Source organism: Catharus ustulatus, chromosome 5, assembly GCF_009819885.2.
Source record: "Catharus ustulatus isolate bCatUst1 chromosome 5, bCatUst1.pri.v2, whole genome shotgun sequence".
Lineage (NCBI taxonomy): Eukaryota > Metazoa > Chordata > Aves > Passeriformes > Turdidae > Catharus > Catharus ustulatus.
The window spans coordinates 22267061-22283401 of NC_046225.1; the positions used below are offsets into that span (position 1 = coordinate 22267061).

Genomic DNA, 16341 nt, shown 5'->3' on the forward strand with positions numbered 1-16341 from the left:
TGGAAATAACATCTGCTACACACAACTCCAACTTTGTCTCTCTGTTTACAGAATTGCAAAATAAACCCATTAAGGATTCTTCCCTGAGCTGCTGCAGCAAAAATTACAAAAAACACCACCCTTTCCCCCTGCCCCGGTTCATAAGGGCCACAAATAAAAATTATAGTTTTCAATGAGATTTTACATGTTGAACTTAGTCTGGCTATCAAACAGTACTAGTTAAAAGTACTCAATCCCAAGGTTAAGAGATTCCTAAAGACAATTTATACTTTTGCAGTACAAATTCCAGTATCAAAACAAAAAATGTTCAAGTACTTTAGCAGGCTTTTTCACATAGGACTCAGATGTATAAACGAATCAAATGCGAGGTACTTTTCTATTTAGGGAAAAAACCCCACAAAACCAAACCAAACCTTAGCAGATCTGTTTTCCTAATTTATAAACTAATAAAGATTAATAAGAACTCTAGGTTTGAATACAGATAAAAACAGTCAGCTAAAGAAAAGACAAAACATTCTGACAAATTTTTATAAGAGGTAAACAATTTTTGGGCATGTTACACAGCATTATGTATTCCCTAGTTTGGAGCTGCAGGCAACTTGCCCTTCACATTCAGTTTCCATTTATTTTGGCCGTAAATCATAACCAAGCAGGTATCAAGCCATCTGCTTCTATCCTCAGTAAACACAGTAAACTTGCTTTCAGATCTGGGGACACAACATGCAGCTTTCTTCTGTCCAGTTTAGTTCTGTCCATCAATACACCTTTAAAATCCATTAGGCAAAAACTGCCCCAATATGCAAAGGATCTAATGAAAGAAAGGAATGTGGCAGCAGGGAGAAAATAAAAACAAAAAAAAATCTGCACAGGAATAAAAATTCAATATTCCATTAAAGGCTCTCATAAGCTCCAGCACTACAATTTGATTTTTGAAAAACTAGTCTTGGCAAACTGCTAGGAACAGTGAAAACACCAAATAAGTTTTTTTTTTTTCCACAATGGACAGATTCTCAAGACATCCAAAGTTTTGGTTCAAGCAAGTAAAGGTGTAAGAAAGTAGTATCCAAAGCCTATTCACATTTCTCAGATTTTCAAAAATGAGACAATGATTCAACTTTAATGGTCTGGGCCTTGCTGGCTGTCCAGGTAACAAACATGAATAATAACCCAAAGTGAGGTGAGACCATTCTCAAAAACTTTCACTGCTCAAAACAGTTTAGTTAGTAATTAATTTTAAAAATTAATTTTTAAAATACTTGAAGGCTTGTGAGGGGAGAGCACGGGAGATGGAAAAGGCTATCCATCTCCTCAAATTTCCATCAACAAGAGCAGCCTTCAGACAGCTGCAAATGTGTGTTATCACTACAGGAACCTTGGCTTAGTTGAACTTTTCTCAAGCTATCAGGTTGGGAGTTGAAATTGGTCACTGTGAAATGCTACACAGCATCCCTTTAATGAGGAAGGGGGCTGGGCAACTCGTATTTTAGGGCTGATCCACAGTGTAATGGAACAGCTCCAAATTACTTCAGGGGCATTTGGACCTAATGCTCAATGCAAAGATTTGCTCCTACCTTTCAAAAAAGAAAAAACATCCTTGCTTTTTTGTAGTGCCATCAACTTTGACAGAGCACTTGGATAAAGCTACTTCTGGATGTCAACAGACATCAGCAATCAGGTGTTCATTCCCCACCCCTGGATGTGTCCAAGTCAAGGTGACACATTCCAGCTCCTCTGCTCGGGTGCACAACCTGGACATGTCCAGCCCAAGGCAGGAGGAGCACAGCCCACTGTGCTCTGCCATCATTTCTGCAAGAAACCAGCCTGGGTGCCTGAGTGAGAAGGATGCAGTGCTGTGCTACCAGCACCCAGTGGAGGATGTCTGCTGTCCTGTGCAGCCACAGCCACACTGTATTCCAAGACGAAGGCATGGGAAGATGCAACATCCAAGCACTTACATTATAAGCACATGCCAAGGATTCTCATCTCATCTTTCAGAAGAAAAAAGTTCACTTTTACACATTTTTAAAGTAATTAATCCTAAGGCAGACTCAAGACCATACATATTTGATTACTATAATCTGACATTGTATTTTTTGACACATTCCAGTGCTGCCTGTTTAAAACTGGAAATGCTATGAACCAACCTAGAAAGCATTTTTAATTGAGCAACATTTTGGAACTGGTAATAATAAAGGGCAATATGCCAGGAGAACTGAACACCTTGAGATGAGCATGAAGGAACTCCTGTTTTAAGCACACCATGTAACTCCCAGAGGGTTGAGAAAAGTCTAGGTAGGAGGAAGAAGTTGTCAGGGGGCTACCAGCCTTCACATCTGTGCATAACAGAGCCTCTAGTAATGTGCTGACAGAGGGCAGACTCCACCAAAACAGTAGGAGCTTTTGAAGATGAAAGATCCTAAGACAAGTTAGAAAACTGCATAGAAAAACACTGTGAGCACACAGCTGAAGACAAAGCATGGAATTTGGAAGCCCCACAGGAGACCAGGTATGTTCTTTACTAACCACAGTGGAAATGTCCTGGTCCACTTCTTTATTATACACAAAAGATGCACAGACAAGCACCTTGTGTGTAGCACATGAAAAAGCTGGAAATCCTTACATTTGTCTTTGTGAGCTTTGAAGGCAAACTACTCCAAAACCTGGGGGAGGGAGTATTAAAACATCAGGGAGTGATCTGACCTTCTCTAAAGATTACTGATAATAATTTTAAAATACTAACAGAGCTGGAGAAAAGTCTTGTTGCTATCGCCAATGCTCAAAAAAGGGAGACTGGTGTGAATCTCTTCACCATCACTTCCCAGCTTCAGATTACAAAATTCTGCTGTTATAGCCCAGATGACCAGAGCACTTCAGGGATCACAAAAAGTGGAAATCCAAATGCTTTGGTCCGGCTTTGCACAACAGACAATAAAGCCACTTCTGTCTTAACAGGTTGATGCATGGGGCTTCCTGAAGCAAGCTTGACCAGAGTATGTAACTTTACTTTCACAAGGTAGATAAAGACACGCTCCAAATCTCCCCATAAGTTTTCTAATTTTCTAATGTGAATTTACCAACAGAATTTCAGTAGCTGCAAGTAGGTGTTAAAAATCACCTTTTTTTCCCTGTTTTTGCAGAACCAAAATTGTTCAGGACAAATGTATCATATATGAAGATCTGCTTATTCACTGTCATTGGTTCTGCCACGTTCATACCATGCAGAGGAGGGAAAATCCTTTTTTAAGAAAGGACTGTACAAAATTAGCAGGATTCCTCCCACCTTTGCATGTTGCTTTCTGGTAAGCTTTACGGACTGTTGTGTTAAATATGCTCTTTTTGATGCAACTCCACTTTGCTTTTCAGAAATGGTGAAATTAAAGCTTTGACAATGACAGGAAGACTATTTTTACTAGGAGTAGCAGACAGAGAATAAATAGTACTTCAACACAGACTTTTGGGGCTTGTACTTAACATAATTTTAAAAGCAGTTCTTTCTGTGGCACAGGCTTATTTTTATATCTCCTTTATTGATCTGTTTTCCTAACAGCAATGAGCTCAAACAATAGAACAAGATACACCATAAAATATTAGATTTCAACACCCAACCTGAGCAAAAGTTGATTAACTTTGTTTAATCTAGTATTATCAATTTTTAAAGTTCTGGTAAATAGATCTTTTTCAGGAAATCTATAGGCATTTGTGGAAGTTTTAGCCCAGAGAGATGGGAAGTGAAAGTACAAATAAAAGGCAGATTTTATTTCAAATGTATCTTTTGACAAAGATGATGACAGACTCTGGCCCTTGTTGCAGTTTCTTTCACCCTTACAGGTTTTACTAGTAAATTCTGTTTTAAAAGCATGATCTTTCAAGTTGAAGAATAATGAAAACATCAGTTCAGTGACTACCTGAACACCAAAAGTTGTACTAAAACAGTGGATTTAAGAATCATGTTTAAAAGATATTTTACCCAGTAACCAATATGACCCTTAGGCTTACACCCCTCATTATCTGACACTTGATAAATGTTGAAGCCCTCATATCTTTGGGGCCAAAACGAAGATAATTTCTGAGAGACATTCTTGGCCAAACTTATTGCTGGCGTGTGCCAGGGAAATCTATCAGGATGGATCTAATTTGCAAGAGCAAAAATTGCAAAATCTTTCAGACATTTCAATTCCCCCCTTAAAGCCATCTTTGCAAAAAATGTTTTAATATGTAGAAGAAAAACAGAACTGAAAACTTTTGTAAATACACCTCTGCTTTTGACTCCTCTCAGATTTAGGAGCTTCATCACACCTAGAAAGAAAGCCGTCACAAAAATACAATGACAGGAAAGTTCTTCACAGAACACACGTAACTCTACTGCCAGTTAGTGCCTTCTCCTCCAACACACAGTCTTTCAGTCACTGCAGTAGAAATGAAAAAAAGCACCCAGCGACTGACAGCTAAGCTTTTGTTCACAAACCACTCAAGAGATGTGACAAGTCTATCCAAAAAAGTCAAAGAACTTACCTCCTACAGTGCAAACACAGAGTACAGCAAGGAAAAAGAAGGCAGTCCCCAGGAATTTCATGCTTGGTGGCAGTGGTGGTAGTTCAGTCAGCTTTCCCTTATGCAGCTGGGCAGGGAGTGCTCTCTCACTCTGAGGCAGGCCTTAATTACTCCGTGGAAAAAGGTGTGTGGTGACTGTGCCTGGTCACTGCCCATTCCTGCTTATTTTGGGGACTTTGATAAAGAACAGGAGGAAACACAACATACTCCCTCTGGGAGTTCAGTACAGAGGAGATTTATTGTTTCAATCCTTACAGGAACTCCTTTTCTTTGGCAGTGAACCATGTTTTTGTTAATACATTATTTTGTTCTTCTTCAGTCATGAGGTCAGGAAGGTTTCTGAACAGAGGCAAATCTTTCCTTAGGATATGCTACACATCACCAGCTTCCATACTGGAGCTTGGGATACTTTTAAAGCACATGTTTGTGAGCAGTGAGTGAGTGCAGGTAGTGTGGGATAAGACAGCCAGGAACAGAGGAGCAAAACAAGCAACAAGAGCCCTCATCTGGCTCTTTTCTGGGCTGTGTAAAGTGGCCCTACTGAAAATTACAGCCATCTCATGTCAAAGGTAGAGAGCCTCCCTGAGAGAGCTGCCATCCTGCTACCAACAGGATGCAAGGGCCACCAGAATAGGGAGAGGAAGTGGCTCCAACAAGGAGCCCCAGCAGCAAAAGGCTCTGGGATGCAGAGTTAGAGTTGGGGTGGGGGTTTCTCCTTTCCATGAAAATGATGAAAATGGGTCCTCTTTTTATTTTTTATTTTTAAATCTGAAAAGTTTCAACTAGCTTTAACTGTATCTGCTCCATTAGTAATGGAAAGGTTTTTTATTCTTCTGTTTAGGTACTTGCTGTGCCATGGGATGGGAGTACAGACCTCAGAGCAAGCCTCTCACCTGAGCCGTATAATCAGCCAGCACAGATTCTCACTCTTCCTCAGGACACACTGCAAAATTTTGGTATCCCTCCCCCTCACAGCAATTTCTCCAACTTCTGTGCCAGAAACCTAAGCAGAGCTCCAGAGTGAAAGGCTATCAAAATATCATCTTGTACTAGTCTTGTGCTCTGCACCTTAACGATTCAAGGCAGCTGATGGCAATTAATCACAAACCTTCAACCACTGAGAGTTAATGCAGTATGTTTGCTCTTCTCCTTCTTTGTCAGCTCTCAGGAAAAACTGTGGAAAAACTGACCTCATAAACAGCTTGACTAATTAAATAGTCAACTCTACTTAGTAATTAACATTTTTTTCCTTCATGACAGATTCTAGCTATAAGGGGAAATTTTGGAATGGCTTCACATGGAGGAACTCCCAAGAGCTAACCCCACAGTGCTTACAGCCACAGTGCTGTTTTATCCATGGGATGAGGAAAATGGTAGCAGCTTGGCATTATGTGTGGAATTATAGAATTGTTTAGGTTGGAAAAGACCTTCAAGATCATTGCGCCCAACCACTAACCCAAGAGTGCCAAGTCCAACACTAAACTCTGTCCCAAAGTGCCACATCTACACATCTTTTAAATATCTCCAGGAATGATGAATCAACTGCTTTCCTGGGCAGCCTGTTCCAATGCTTCACAACCCTTTCTGTGAAGAAATCTTTCTTATATCCAGCCTGAACCTCCCCTGATACAACTTGAGGCCACTTCCTCTTGTCCTATTGCTTGTTAATTGGGAGAAGACTGACACAACTTTTGTTTAAAGAAATTACATTGCTACATCTTAAGACTGTGACACATCCTCTGCAGGTGATAGAAGCTGGTGCTCAACAGAAATCTGATGGTAGACAATGAAATTCTGGCACTCCATTTGGACAAACATGGATATTTACACCCATGAGAGATGCAAACATGTAAGTTCTCCACAGCTGGACTGTGTTCTCAGCATTATTGAAAAGGATTCTGCAGAAATAAAAACTTGACTCTGACAGTGGTGGGCCACACAATGACACTTTTGAAAGCCAAGTTCATTGGAGCATATGGCAAGGAGCTGCGCCAATGCTCTGTTTTTATGCTCATTTTCTGCTGACGTGGGACTGAAAGTTAGAATGGGCTAGGAAAGCAGTAAGTGCTGCAGCAGAAAACCTTCAATAAAGATGACAAATGTGAACACAGAGGGTGAATTCATCCCAGGTTAGTACTGTTCCTAATGTAATAAGGACAACACCTGAAATGTTAATACTGAAGAAGGATACAGAAAGGGATATTATTTTATTGACTGAAATGAAATCTCTGCGAGATCTGAGAGGCATGTAGGCACGAGGATTGAATCCCTTCCTTGGGATTCAGGATCTTCCTTGGGATACCTTTCTTGGTAGAGAAACTACCTGAATGCCCAAATGAGTAATGGTTTGCTGTTCATCTGAACAGCAGCACCTCAAGGAGTTGCTGCAGCTGAAGATGATGACTGTGATGGTTCCCTGCAACTCACTGAAGGCAGAAAGGGCATAAAGTGTTGCAGCCCTGCAGTAGCCACCCATATTGCAGGTACAAGTGTGGAAAAGCCTCCCCAGCCTCACACAAGAGGTTGGGAGGGAAAGAAAGAGAACGAGCAAATGTATTTGCCTTACACTATGTCATGCAACTCATGTTCTGTGTCAGAGAGCCCTAACACAATGTTCTGCTCCCTGAAACAAGAGAATTATGTCCCTCTCAGATACTCGTGTCAATCTCAAAGGTAGCTAATTTCTGCTAGATCAAACTTGGGCAGAAACAGCAGCATGTACGTAAGAATTATTAGGAACAGAAAAGGGACAGCTCAAATAACTTCCTGAAAGAAAAATTCTGGGTAAAGCTGAGTTTTAGCTTCTGGCTTGGATTATCTGAGCTGCAGAAGAGATCCTCACAACTCTTGTCAATGGAAACAGTTTTTTTATTTAACAAGAAATAATTTAACATTTCAAAAGCTTCTAGAGATCTTTGCAGCAAAAGGCTATTCTTCTATGTGTTCACTGAAAATAATTTTTTCCCCCTTCCTACCAGCAAATAAGTTTTGAACTAATATTTTTCTTTTTTTCTTCAAACCAAGAAACTTAGCTTCAGTGCCAACGTGTGCTTTGTTTTACAGAGAAATTTGGTCATCAGTACTCCTGTCAAGTGTGGTGCTACTGCCAGTGTTGGGATATCTGGAGTTTCACTTCAAGCCCTAGAACAAGTGCCTGCGTGACTCAGTTTCCACATCTTTTTACTTTTTTATAAAATAAGATTTTAGCCCTCCTAGTTGCAGAAGAAAACTTGAAACATGACCAAAGAGCACTCTAGAGAATGAAAGGACTCTCTGTTTTAAAATACCATTATTTTGTAGTCCAGTAAGGGTTGGGGTAGCATGAGTTATATATTCATTTTTGCCAGTGTGGTATTTCATTATTAAAGGGAACCCATTTACAGCCACAGTGGATTTGCAGTTACAGCTTTACTGGTCTCTGGCTGTATTTATATATTCTTTCTTAGTTCACATTGCTTGCAGCATAACATTGCCTTTTCATGCACAGTTTTCCTATGAGGTACAAATAATCCCCTTCAGATTTAGAGAATGTAAAAATTTTACATATTGTTCAATATCCTTGAAGCGCCACTGCATAAAACAGGTAATAATATGGACAGCAAAATGCCACCTTGCTATGGGCTGCTGACAATTTGCAGTGTGGGTGTGAAGAGTCAATTTGTCAAAGTTTTGACAAAAGCAAAAATAAAAAGGTACAAAAAATACACAGTTTTTGGTGTTTTACTAAAGTGAAGAAACAAACACACTGACAAAATTTTTCAGCCTTTTCCACTGATGCTTGCTATCCTTTCCATTGATGGTTATTTTAACTCTTTTAGCAAAATGCTGAAAAAAGAGCAAACTAACCTCAAACTCTATTGTTTTGTTCCATCTATATTTTAGCAAACACACCTAAAGCAATTATTACACCAGAAATTACCTATGACCTACTTGTATATTTCATTATACTTACTTCCATAAACTGGGTAAATTTGCATTGAAAAATGAAGTTGTAACAGTGCAGAAATATTTTAAAAGTTGTTTTTAAAACTACCTGGGTGTTATTACATTTATTAAAATTTTTATATGAAGTTGAACTTCAAAGAACTTGAATTTAGCAGTAGAAAACCAAGATATTTTAATGTCTATGTGTAGAAATTTCTCTAAAAATTCATGCTATGGGACATATTAAAATGTAGACAATTTGTTCTGAATTTTTTAATGGAAACATTGGAATATTTCATGGACTAGAAATGTATGTATCCAAGTTCTTCTGCACAAAATAATATTAAGAATATGAAAGACCAGGCTCATAAATATATTTAAGTGCTTAAAAACCCAAGACAGTCATCTTTTCTTTGTAGGATGGAACTGCTTCAATCTCATTGACTTGATTTAGAGACAGTTGCAAATGTGAAAAATTCCACTAAATCTCTAAGCGCCTTTATGTAGGCAACTAAACACCAAAACACATTTAGTCTGTGGGGGTTTTTTTTAATACAAAATATTTTTTCAAGGCCAATAGAATTACTGCATCTCTGGCTATCAGAGGATTACTTATTTGCTCTACCAAACACTCTGTAATGATAACTGTTACCACAGAGCATGTTTTTCCTGCTCTTTCCTACTACATGTCTTTCCCACTCTTACCTGAAACCCTACTGATACACCACAGGGACTCAAAACATGTTTGAAGGATCTGGCTCATTGTTTATTCACTTGCAAATCAGCCCCATATTTGTAGAAATTGAGTTGCAATGTGCAGCTTAACAGCCAAGGTCCTTCCAAGGGCAGTATCCTAGGTCTATTCTTTCACTATTGGTAAGCTACTGATGAGTAGATATTTTGATTCTGTTAGTCAGAGAGAAGCTTAAGCAGAACTACAGTGGCCAAAAGAAGAAAGTTATGAAGGGAAACATACTGCAGCCCTAAGTCATATTTCATGCTTAGATATGGGCAGTCAGAAGAGCTGGAAGAGAGAGACCATAAACAGTTGTTCTAGGAATATAAAAAACAGCGGGTTTGCAAACTTAGAGCAAGGAAATTCTTGTCATGTAAAGACTCACACGGAATGTGTTTATAGGATCTGCATCCTGTCCTGAACTAATGAAATGGGAAACAGTGAGTCAGTCTCAGATTCTCATGTTATTTGAAAAGCATGGAATGATTATTATGGCTGGCGGTCTCAGAAGAAACAAAGCACAAATATGTGTTTCAATCGTGCCTTAATATTCCAAAAGGATGGATAAATCCAACTGCTATCTATCCAGAGATTGAGCACATCTTTTTTGTGGTAAACTGCAATGAGCTCATTCTTTTCGGGCCTGGTTAAGAAACAGGTAGTGGTATGAGACTGCAGTGGACCACAGAATTGAAGAGCAAGATGTGTTTTCCGTTCCAACTGTATTTGTCATTTTTACTGTGCAAGATGTTGTTAGACATCAAGCTGCTGAACTGAGTTTCTGCGGTTTCTCTTTTCCATTTGGTTTCCTCTGCACAAGCAATGGAAAAATGTATCAGATTTCTCAGCAGTCTTAGGAGGGGATACTCTGTGCGTTGGTCTGTCTAAGCTAGAGGTTCTAACAGTGTCAGCTTTGTTTTAGGCCACTAGTATCAGAACCATCTTAGAACATTATAAAATATCTGATAATAAAGGGCCTATTGTACTTGAATACAAGCATTTTGTAGCTTTCCTAGTAGCCGACACTATTACTATGCTAGTATTCCAGCATGTATTATAAACCTGAATTTCCATACACTCATTAAAGGAGTCACTTATAAAAATGTGTCTAGATTCCTCATTGCTCAGTTTTGTTTCTGTTCATAAATGCTGTGTGATTTGGAGGGCTTGGGCTACTTAGAAGACCCTGTGAGCTTCTGAGTTGCAGGTCATGGGGCTGGAAAAAGGAGAGTTGCAGGAGATTTGGCAGCTGCAGAGAATTTAATGTTGGGCGTATAGCATGCAGGAACAGCCAGGCCAGCATGCTCATTTCCTGCATCTCCTACAAAAAAGCAAAGTAAAGAGATGTTTCATAATTAACAGCTTCTTCCAGAACTTACAGCAAAAAGCCAGAATTCACATATCATGAATCTGAGACTGAGTTATACTCCAAGACAATATCTATTAGACATTTTTTTGAACAGAGCCTCTCAAACTTAAGACAGCTCTTCTCTGCTTGTGCATTTTTTTCCCTTGTGCATTTTTTTACCTACAATCTCCTGCAATCCAACTTCCAGCTTTGATAGGCTTGAACTCCTTGTGGCTTAACTTCCTTATCCAGAGCAGCTATTAGTGCTGCTCCTCTGTGTCTGGCTTCCCAAGCCTTCATTCCTTTGGTGTATTTCAGACTTCCTGTTGTCGCTATCAGAATGAGTCCTGCTGGCAAGCACTTTTTGACACATGCAAAATACAATGCATGTCTGGTCTGATAAGGAAACAACATTGCCAAGAAAAGTAGGTAAAATCCCTGTGCCAAAATATATCCCCAGCATTCCAGCTTCCTAGAAGACTGCGTATCTTCCCCTTAACAGATATCAAACATTTTCCTGTTCTCTGCATTTCTAGTTTCCAATTTATTCAGCAATCCAGATGGTAATAAATGCTTTCCACAGCATGTAAGAGTTAGGCAGTAAGTAGCCAACTAAAAGTATCTCAGGCACTTGCTAGAAGCAGGTATTTTAGATTATCCACAAATAGCTGGAAAACACACAAAAATTATTTCACACATCCATGCTTTTGGCAATCTCTTATATTGTGGGCAGTTTGCCATCAGGTATGCGCTGACTGACATTCATCTGTGCTTACATTCATCTGAACTTTTGTACCAGACAGCTGGGATAAGAATACAACTTTTTAAAGGAAAAAAACTCCACACCAAACAACAGAAAAAAATTAACTACCAGCATTCTGTGCTTCCACATACTGCTCTTCAGGCTGTCCAGTAGCAATGAAAACTGCCTGTAGTAACAAAAAGCTGTTAATAAACCACTACATAGTATGCCAATCACCTTTTAAAATGAGCTTTATGGTATACAGTATCAGATATTTGGAGTTATAAAACTATACTCAGGGACATTAACACCATGGGTCTTTGCAGCAACAACACCCTATCTCGGTTTAACATTAAAAAGTGCTGATTTATAGTCAAAGCCTATACAAATTAGTTTGGGGTACCATGAGAAGATGGCTAGGCAAAGAACAGTTTTTAAAAATTGCTTCTCTCCTACATCTCTCCTTGAAGAACAGGAGCACATACAACCTACATGTTATGCTCCAGCCAGTTAAGAAAATTTATTTTCCTTTACAGGTGGATTAGATTGGGAGACTGTTAATTCCCATGGTTCATCTAGAATGCAAAACCCCAGTGAATTCTGGTAAATCAAGAGGAGTTACACTCAGAAGTTCAGCACTTTAGACACTGAAGTTTATACTTAGTTTTCATTTTTGTTCAGTGCTAGGAGTAGCAGATGGACAACAATTACTTCTGCAGATCAGTTATTTTTGTTCCTTGAGGGATGGGCAAAGAAAGGAGGAACAATGTCAAGGCTGCGACAGTGCTGTTCACAGAACCATCATTTCAGGCTGAGTACTCTCATCATGTTAATGAAGGAAGTAAGCACTCAATAAAGTAAGCATATTGTTTTCATCTGACTTTTTACTGTCTGAATAGTTTGGCCGAAGATGGAGAATTGCCATCACTGGCAGCATGTAAAAACAGGTCTATCTCAGATAAAGCACCATGGTTTGAAGCAGAAATTGACTTGTATTTCTGTAGAGCCCTTACTATTCTGAAAGTCTTGAGGTAGAATTTCAGTCTGGAAAATGTGTAATTTATCAATGTATTAATCCACTACTTATCTAACTTCTGTCATCACCCACAGATATGCAGAGCCATTTTCAGCCTGCATGTGCAGATCTTAGCTGGGGATCCTGGGGGGTTAGTCCATCAGAGTAACAAGATGAAGTGCAAAGCCTGCCTTTCCAAAGGCTGCCCTAGGTGTCAATTCCTCAACATGGCCTGTCAAACCCATTTGTTAGCCAAAGATGGGTAGAAACAGCCCAGACCTGTGACATGACATCCTGTATTGTCATGTTTACTGAAGTGGGTATAATGTCTGCACAAAACTTCTCCTCTGCAGGAGTATTACTGTACTGACAGAAAGTTCACTTTTGCAGAGTACCTTTATCTGCATTAGGAGAACCGTAAAGTATTGGCACTTGTTCAGTACTCCTTGAGGAAACCTAAGATTTTTATTTCATTTAATTGGTATCACCATTTTCTGTCATCCTTACTTCATGACAGAATTTTATGAGAAGAGACTGTTTCAACCTAGCTTATAGCTGCTGAAAATCACCATATAAACTGGTACTTGGATCATTTGCAACTAGAACTGGATCAGCTCAGTACTTGAAAGCAAAGAAGCATTGGAAAGTACTTGTGTTACAGAAGTAACATCTAGACATTAGAGCTGCTGCAGCAGAACACCAGTGAGCGAGGGGCAAGAGGAGCAACACCTCACTGCAGCCACAGCCAGCCTCCCCTCTGTGGATTCCCTACATTGACTGAGTACATCTTTATAGCAATCATACCTTCCTCCTGTTTGGTTGGGGTTTTTTGGTTTGGGGTTTTGTTTGAGGGGGAAGGGGAAAGGAGAGCTCCTGCACTTTGATCTCTTGGTAGCAATTAGTGTTAGAAGTACTTTCATTTCCATGGGATCCTGTTGTTCAGCTGGGAGGCTCTGGGTTGAGTCACTGAGCCACCAACTGCAAAACAACAGGAAGAGTCACAAAATTCTTCAAAAATGTCTGGGAGGTGTCTTCATCCAGGCTAGATTGCTGGTTGCCGACAACCGTTGCAATTGCATTAGAAATATGCTTCTTTCAGGCCATATTTTTATTTTATTCTCTCTTCTAAAATGGATTTTTTTCACAAATCTTTCAAACAGTACAGCTGTGATGGAATACTATTTAGCAAGCTTAAAATATAGTTTTTCTATGTTTTGTTAAAATACCTGTTTGATAAAGAATTGTTTAAATATTGATCATCTTCACAGCTGGTGATAGATATGCTTTCAATGCGTGTTTTGGGGAGTAAATAGCAGTATTTGCTGAGGAATTTAACTCCAGACAGACCAGATCTGTGCTCAAGCCAGGCCAGATCTGGTCACTAGAGAAAGTTACTGGAAAGATTCATCAGATCCTTCCAGGCCAGTCTAACTGTACTCTCAGTGAAGCCAGTGAAAAAAATCCAGAAGCAATCTTTCAACAATTTCAGTGAGCAGCAATAGGTCTGATTACTTTGGAAAATTCTGCTCATACCTATTCAATATTTACTTTATTGACAAGTTAACAAATCCATATTTTGAATGCATAATCATTATTCCTATTAATTTCGGCTGGACATCTTAATACCGAGAGTTATACATTCAAGTGTTCATAGAAACAGGCCCTGGAGAAGGAACAGTGGCATGCAAATAGCAGTCCTGTATTACTATTTTCTGCAAATCTTTAGAATCCTACTCCAGTCTCATATTGCTTTCCCATACACATTACTATGTTTGCCTCATTCAGGGTGAGGACTATATTGAATAGGGATAATCTTTATTTCCATTGGGCATCAGTCCAGTTTATGTGACAGAAAGGAACCTGCAAGTTAGAAACAATACCAACAACAACAGGAATTTTCTATAGCAGGAATTTTCTATCACATCAGATCTAGAGCTGAGTTAGTTGTGAACTCGATGAACCTTTAGCCTGTGACATTCACTGAGCATGAAAACAAGCAAGCATATGCAATTCTAAGTATCAGGGCATGGAACGAGAAGCATACATCACATTCACTTTGAAAGGTGAGCCAGATATGATCTATATGTCAATAAAGCACCTGATACTGCCCTTCTGCAACTCAGCTGCTCCTTGTAAAGAAATCAGCTCTCTTTCATAACTGCATTGACCTTGCTGATATGACCTGCAGATACCTGAGTGCCCAGCTGCTACCAAATGTACCCCCCTGCATACAGACTTGTCATGGTAATAAAGAACGCACTCCAAGTGGGCAGTTCTGGTCTCTATACCTACCATAACAACATGGAGCTAAAAGCTTGGCTGAACATCTCTTTTTTCTTGCTTTGACTTTTGCAAGACTTCTAACATTTTGTTTCACAGTTTTCAACAGTTTTGACATGCTTCCCATTTCCCTTTAACAAATATTACTTCTGTTAGCTTTTTCCCCCTCTGTTGCACCTCTGTATATCCTTCTCCCCCTTGTACCAGCATTTTTCCATGCTTACACAACAGGCAATACAGTTCCTACTCAGCTGGAGTGGGTTATGGCCACATGACTGCCTGGCAGGCTGACACAACTAAGGTCTTGCTAGCCAAATCATCCTCTTGGGGATCATGAAAATATGATAAATAATTGGCCAGAAGAGAAAAAAATGAAGATAGAGCTCACACCTCTGCAGCTGGCTGATATTCCTACTTAAGTTACTATGGAGAATTATATCAGATGTGGAAAAGCTGTGGCTACTTTTACTGCTAACAACCTCCTTCAGTTCAACGCAGTTTTCACTTTTTGCCAAATGCTTTTCCTTGGTCTGTAAAGCAGGGAGAACTATTGACAGACTTCAGTCAGTAAATCTGAGCTCCTGTAATATTCAGTGATGGTCTTTGGGATGGGTTTGGTCAAACATATTGCCAACACTATCTAGTAACACAAGACATTAAGAGGAGTTTCTTGTATTTAGAAAAAACTTCACAGAAATAAAAATACATAAATCAGGAATGAGCTAAAACTCAGTGTCAGCATGCTCCAAAATGAATGTCTAATGTTAGGCTCCTAAATCCTTCTTAGCCACCAGGATTAGTAGCTTGATCTTTGCTACTGGTAATTACCCAGGAGATTCTGGGAAAGTAGCTCATTTAGGCACCTAAATGTCAGGTTTAGGAACCTAATTTTGGCTTCTAAAATAAGAGCACCAGGATTTTCAGTTACTAATAGAGTTTCACTTTCAGGTCAGACACAAAATCAGAAGGGCCCTAATTTTCTACTTCCACTTTAGATACACCTCCAAATGTCACCATTGCCATAATATTCTGTAGGTGGACAAGAGAAATGATAGCAGGAAGACTGAGCACCAGAACAACTCTGGTGCCACAGCCTTGCTTCCTTTCCTCCTTCTGGCTTCTTGTGAAGGGGTCTCAGGTCTTGCTGTATTTGCCTCAGTTGCTTCCTTCCTTTCCTCTCGTTAGTCTGTGCAAAAGGCACTCACAGCTTATCTGCCAGGGCTCCAGCAGGGCTACACAGGCTCTCATGTAGCTTTCAGCCCATGCAGTGGCACGATTCCCACATTCTGCAAGACAAGGGACCCCTGAGGTCCCAAGGACCTTCTACACTCCAGCAGCTGAAATGACCTGCCTTTTTCTACTGAAGAAGTGGATTTGCCTCTGCTATGCAACTGGTAACAGGATTCTCTACGAGGAGTTGGAAGGAAAAACCAAAAATAAGCTATTTTGATTGGCTAATTTTAAAGAAATTCTGTATTCCTTGTCACAACCCTCCAGAACACAAAAAGCGTAACTCCAGAGTATGCTTGAAATCAAAACCAAGGCTAAACTGAAGCCGAAGCCAAAGCCAAACCAGAAGCACAAATCAAAACCAAATGTGTTGCTCTATTCCTAGAAAGTCTTCTTTTCAAATAAAAATGTAATTACATTCTTTGTTTGTCATGTCTCGCCTATACACAAAAGCTGTAACCATTTTTCTAACCCATTTTAGAAACTGATTTTTATTTTAATTAGTACAACCCCTT

The 16341-nt window shown here is 39.5% G+C and overlaps 1 protein-coding gene across 1 annotated transcript in view; it reads right to left on the minus strand.

Moving 5' to 3' along the window:
- Positions 1 to 4674, minus strand: part of EMCN (endomucin) — a 55310-nt gene extending 50636 nt beyond the window's left edge. Inside the window, exon 1 of the mRNA XM_033061335.2 lies at positions 4513 to 4674. Within this exon, the coding sequence (XP_032917226.1) occupies positions 4513 to 4573 (61 nt within the window). The 5' untranslated portion in view covers positions 4574 to 4674. The remainder of the gene's footprint in view (positions 1 to 4512) is intronic.
- Positions 4675 to 16341: the final 11667 nt, after the last annotated feature.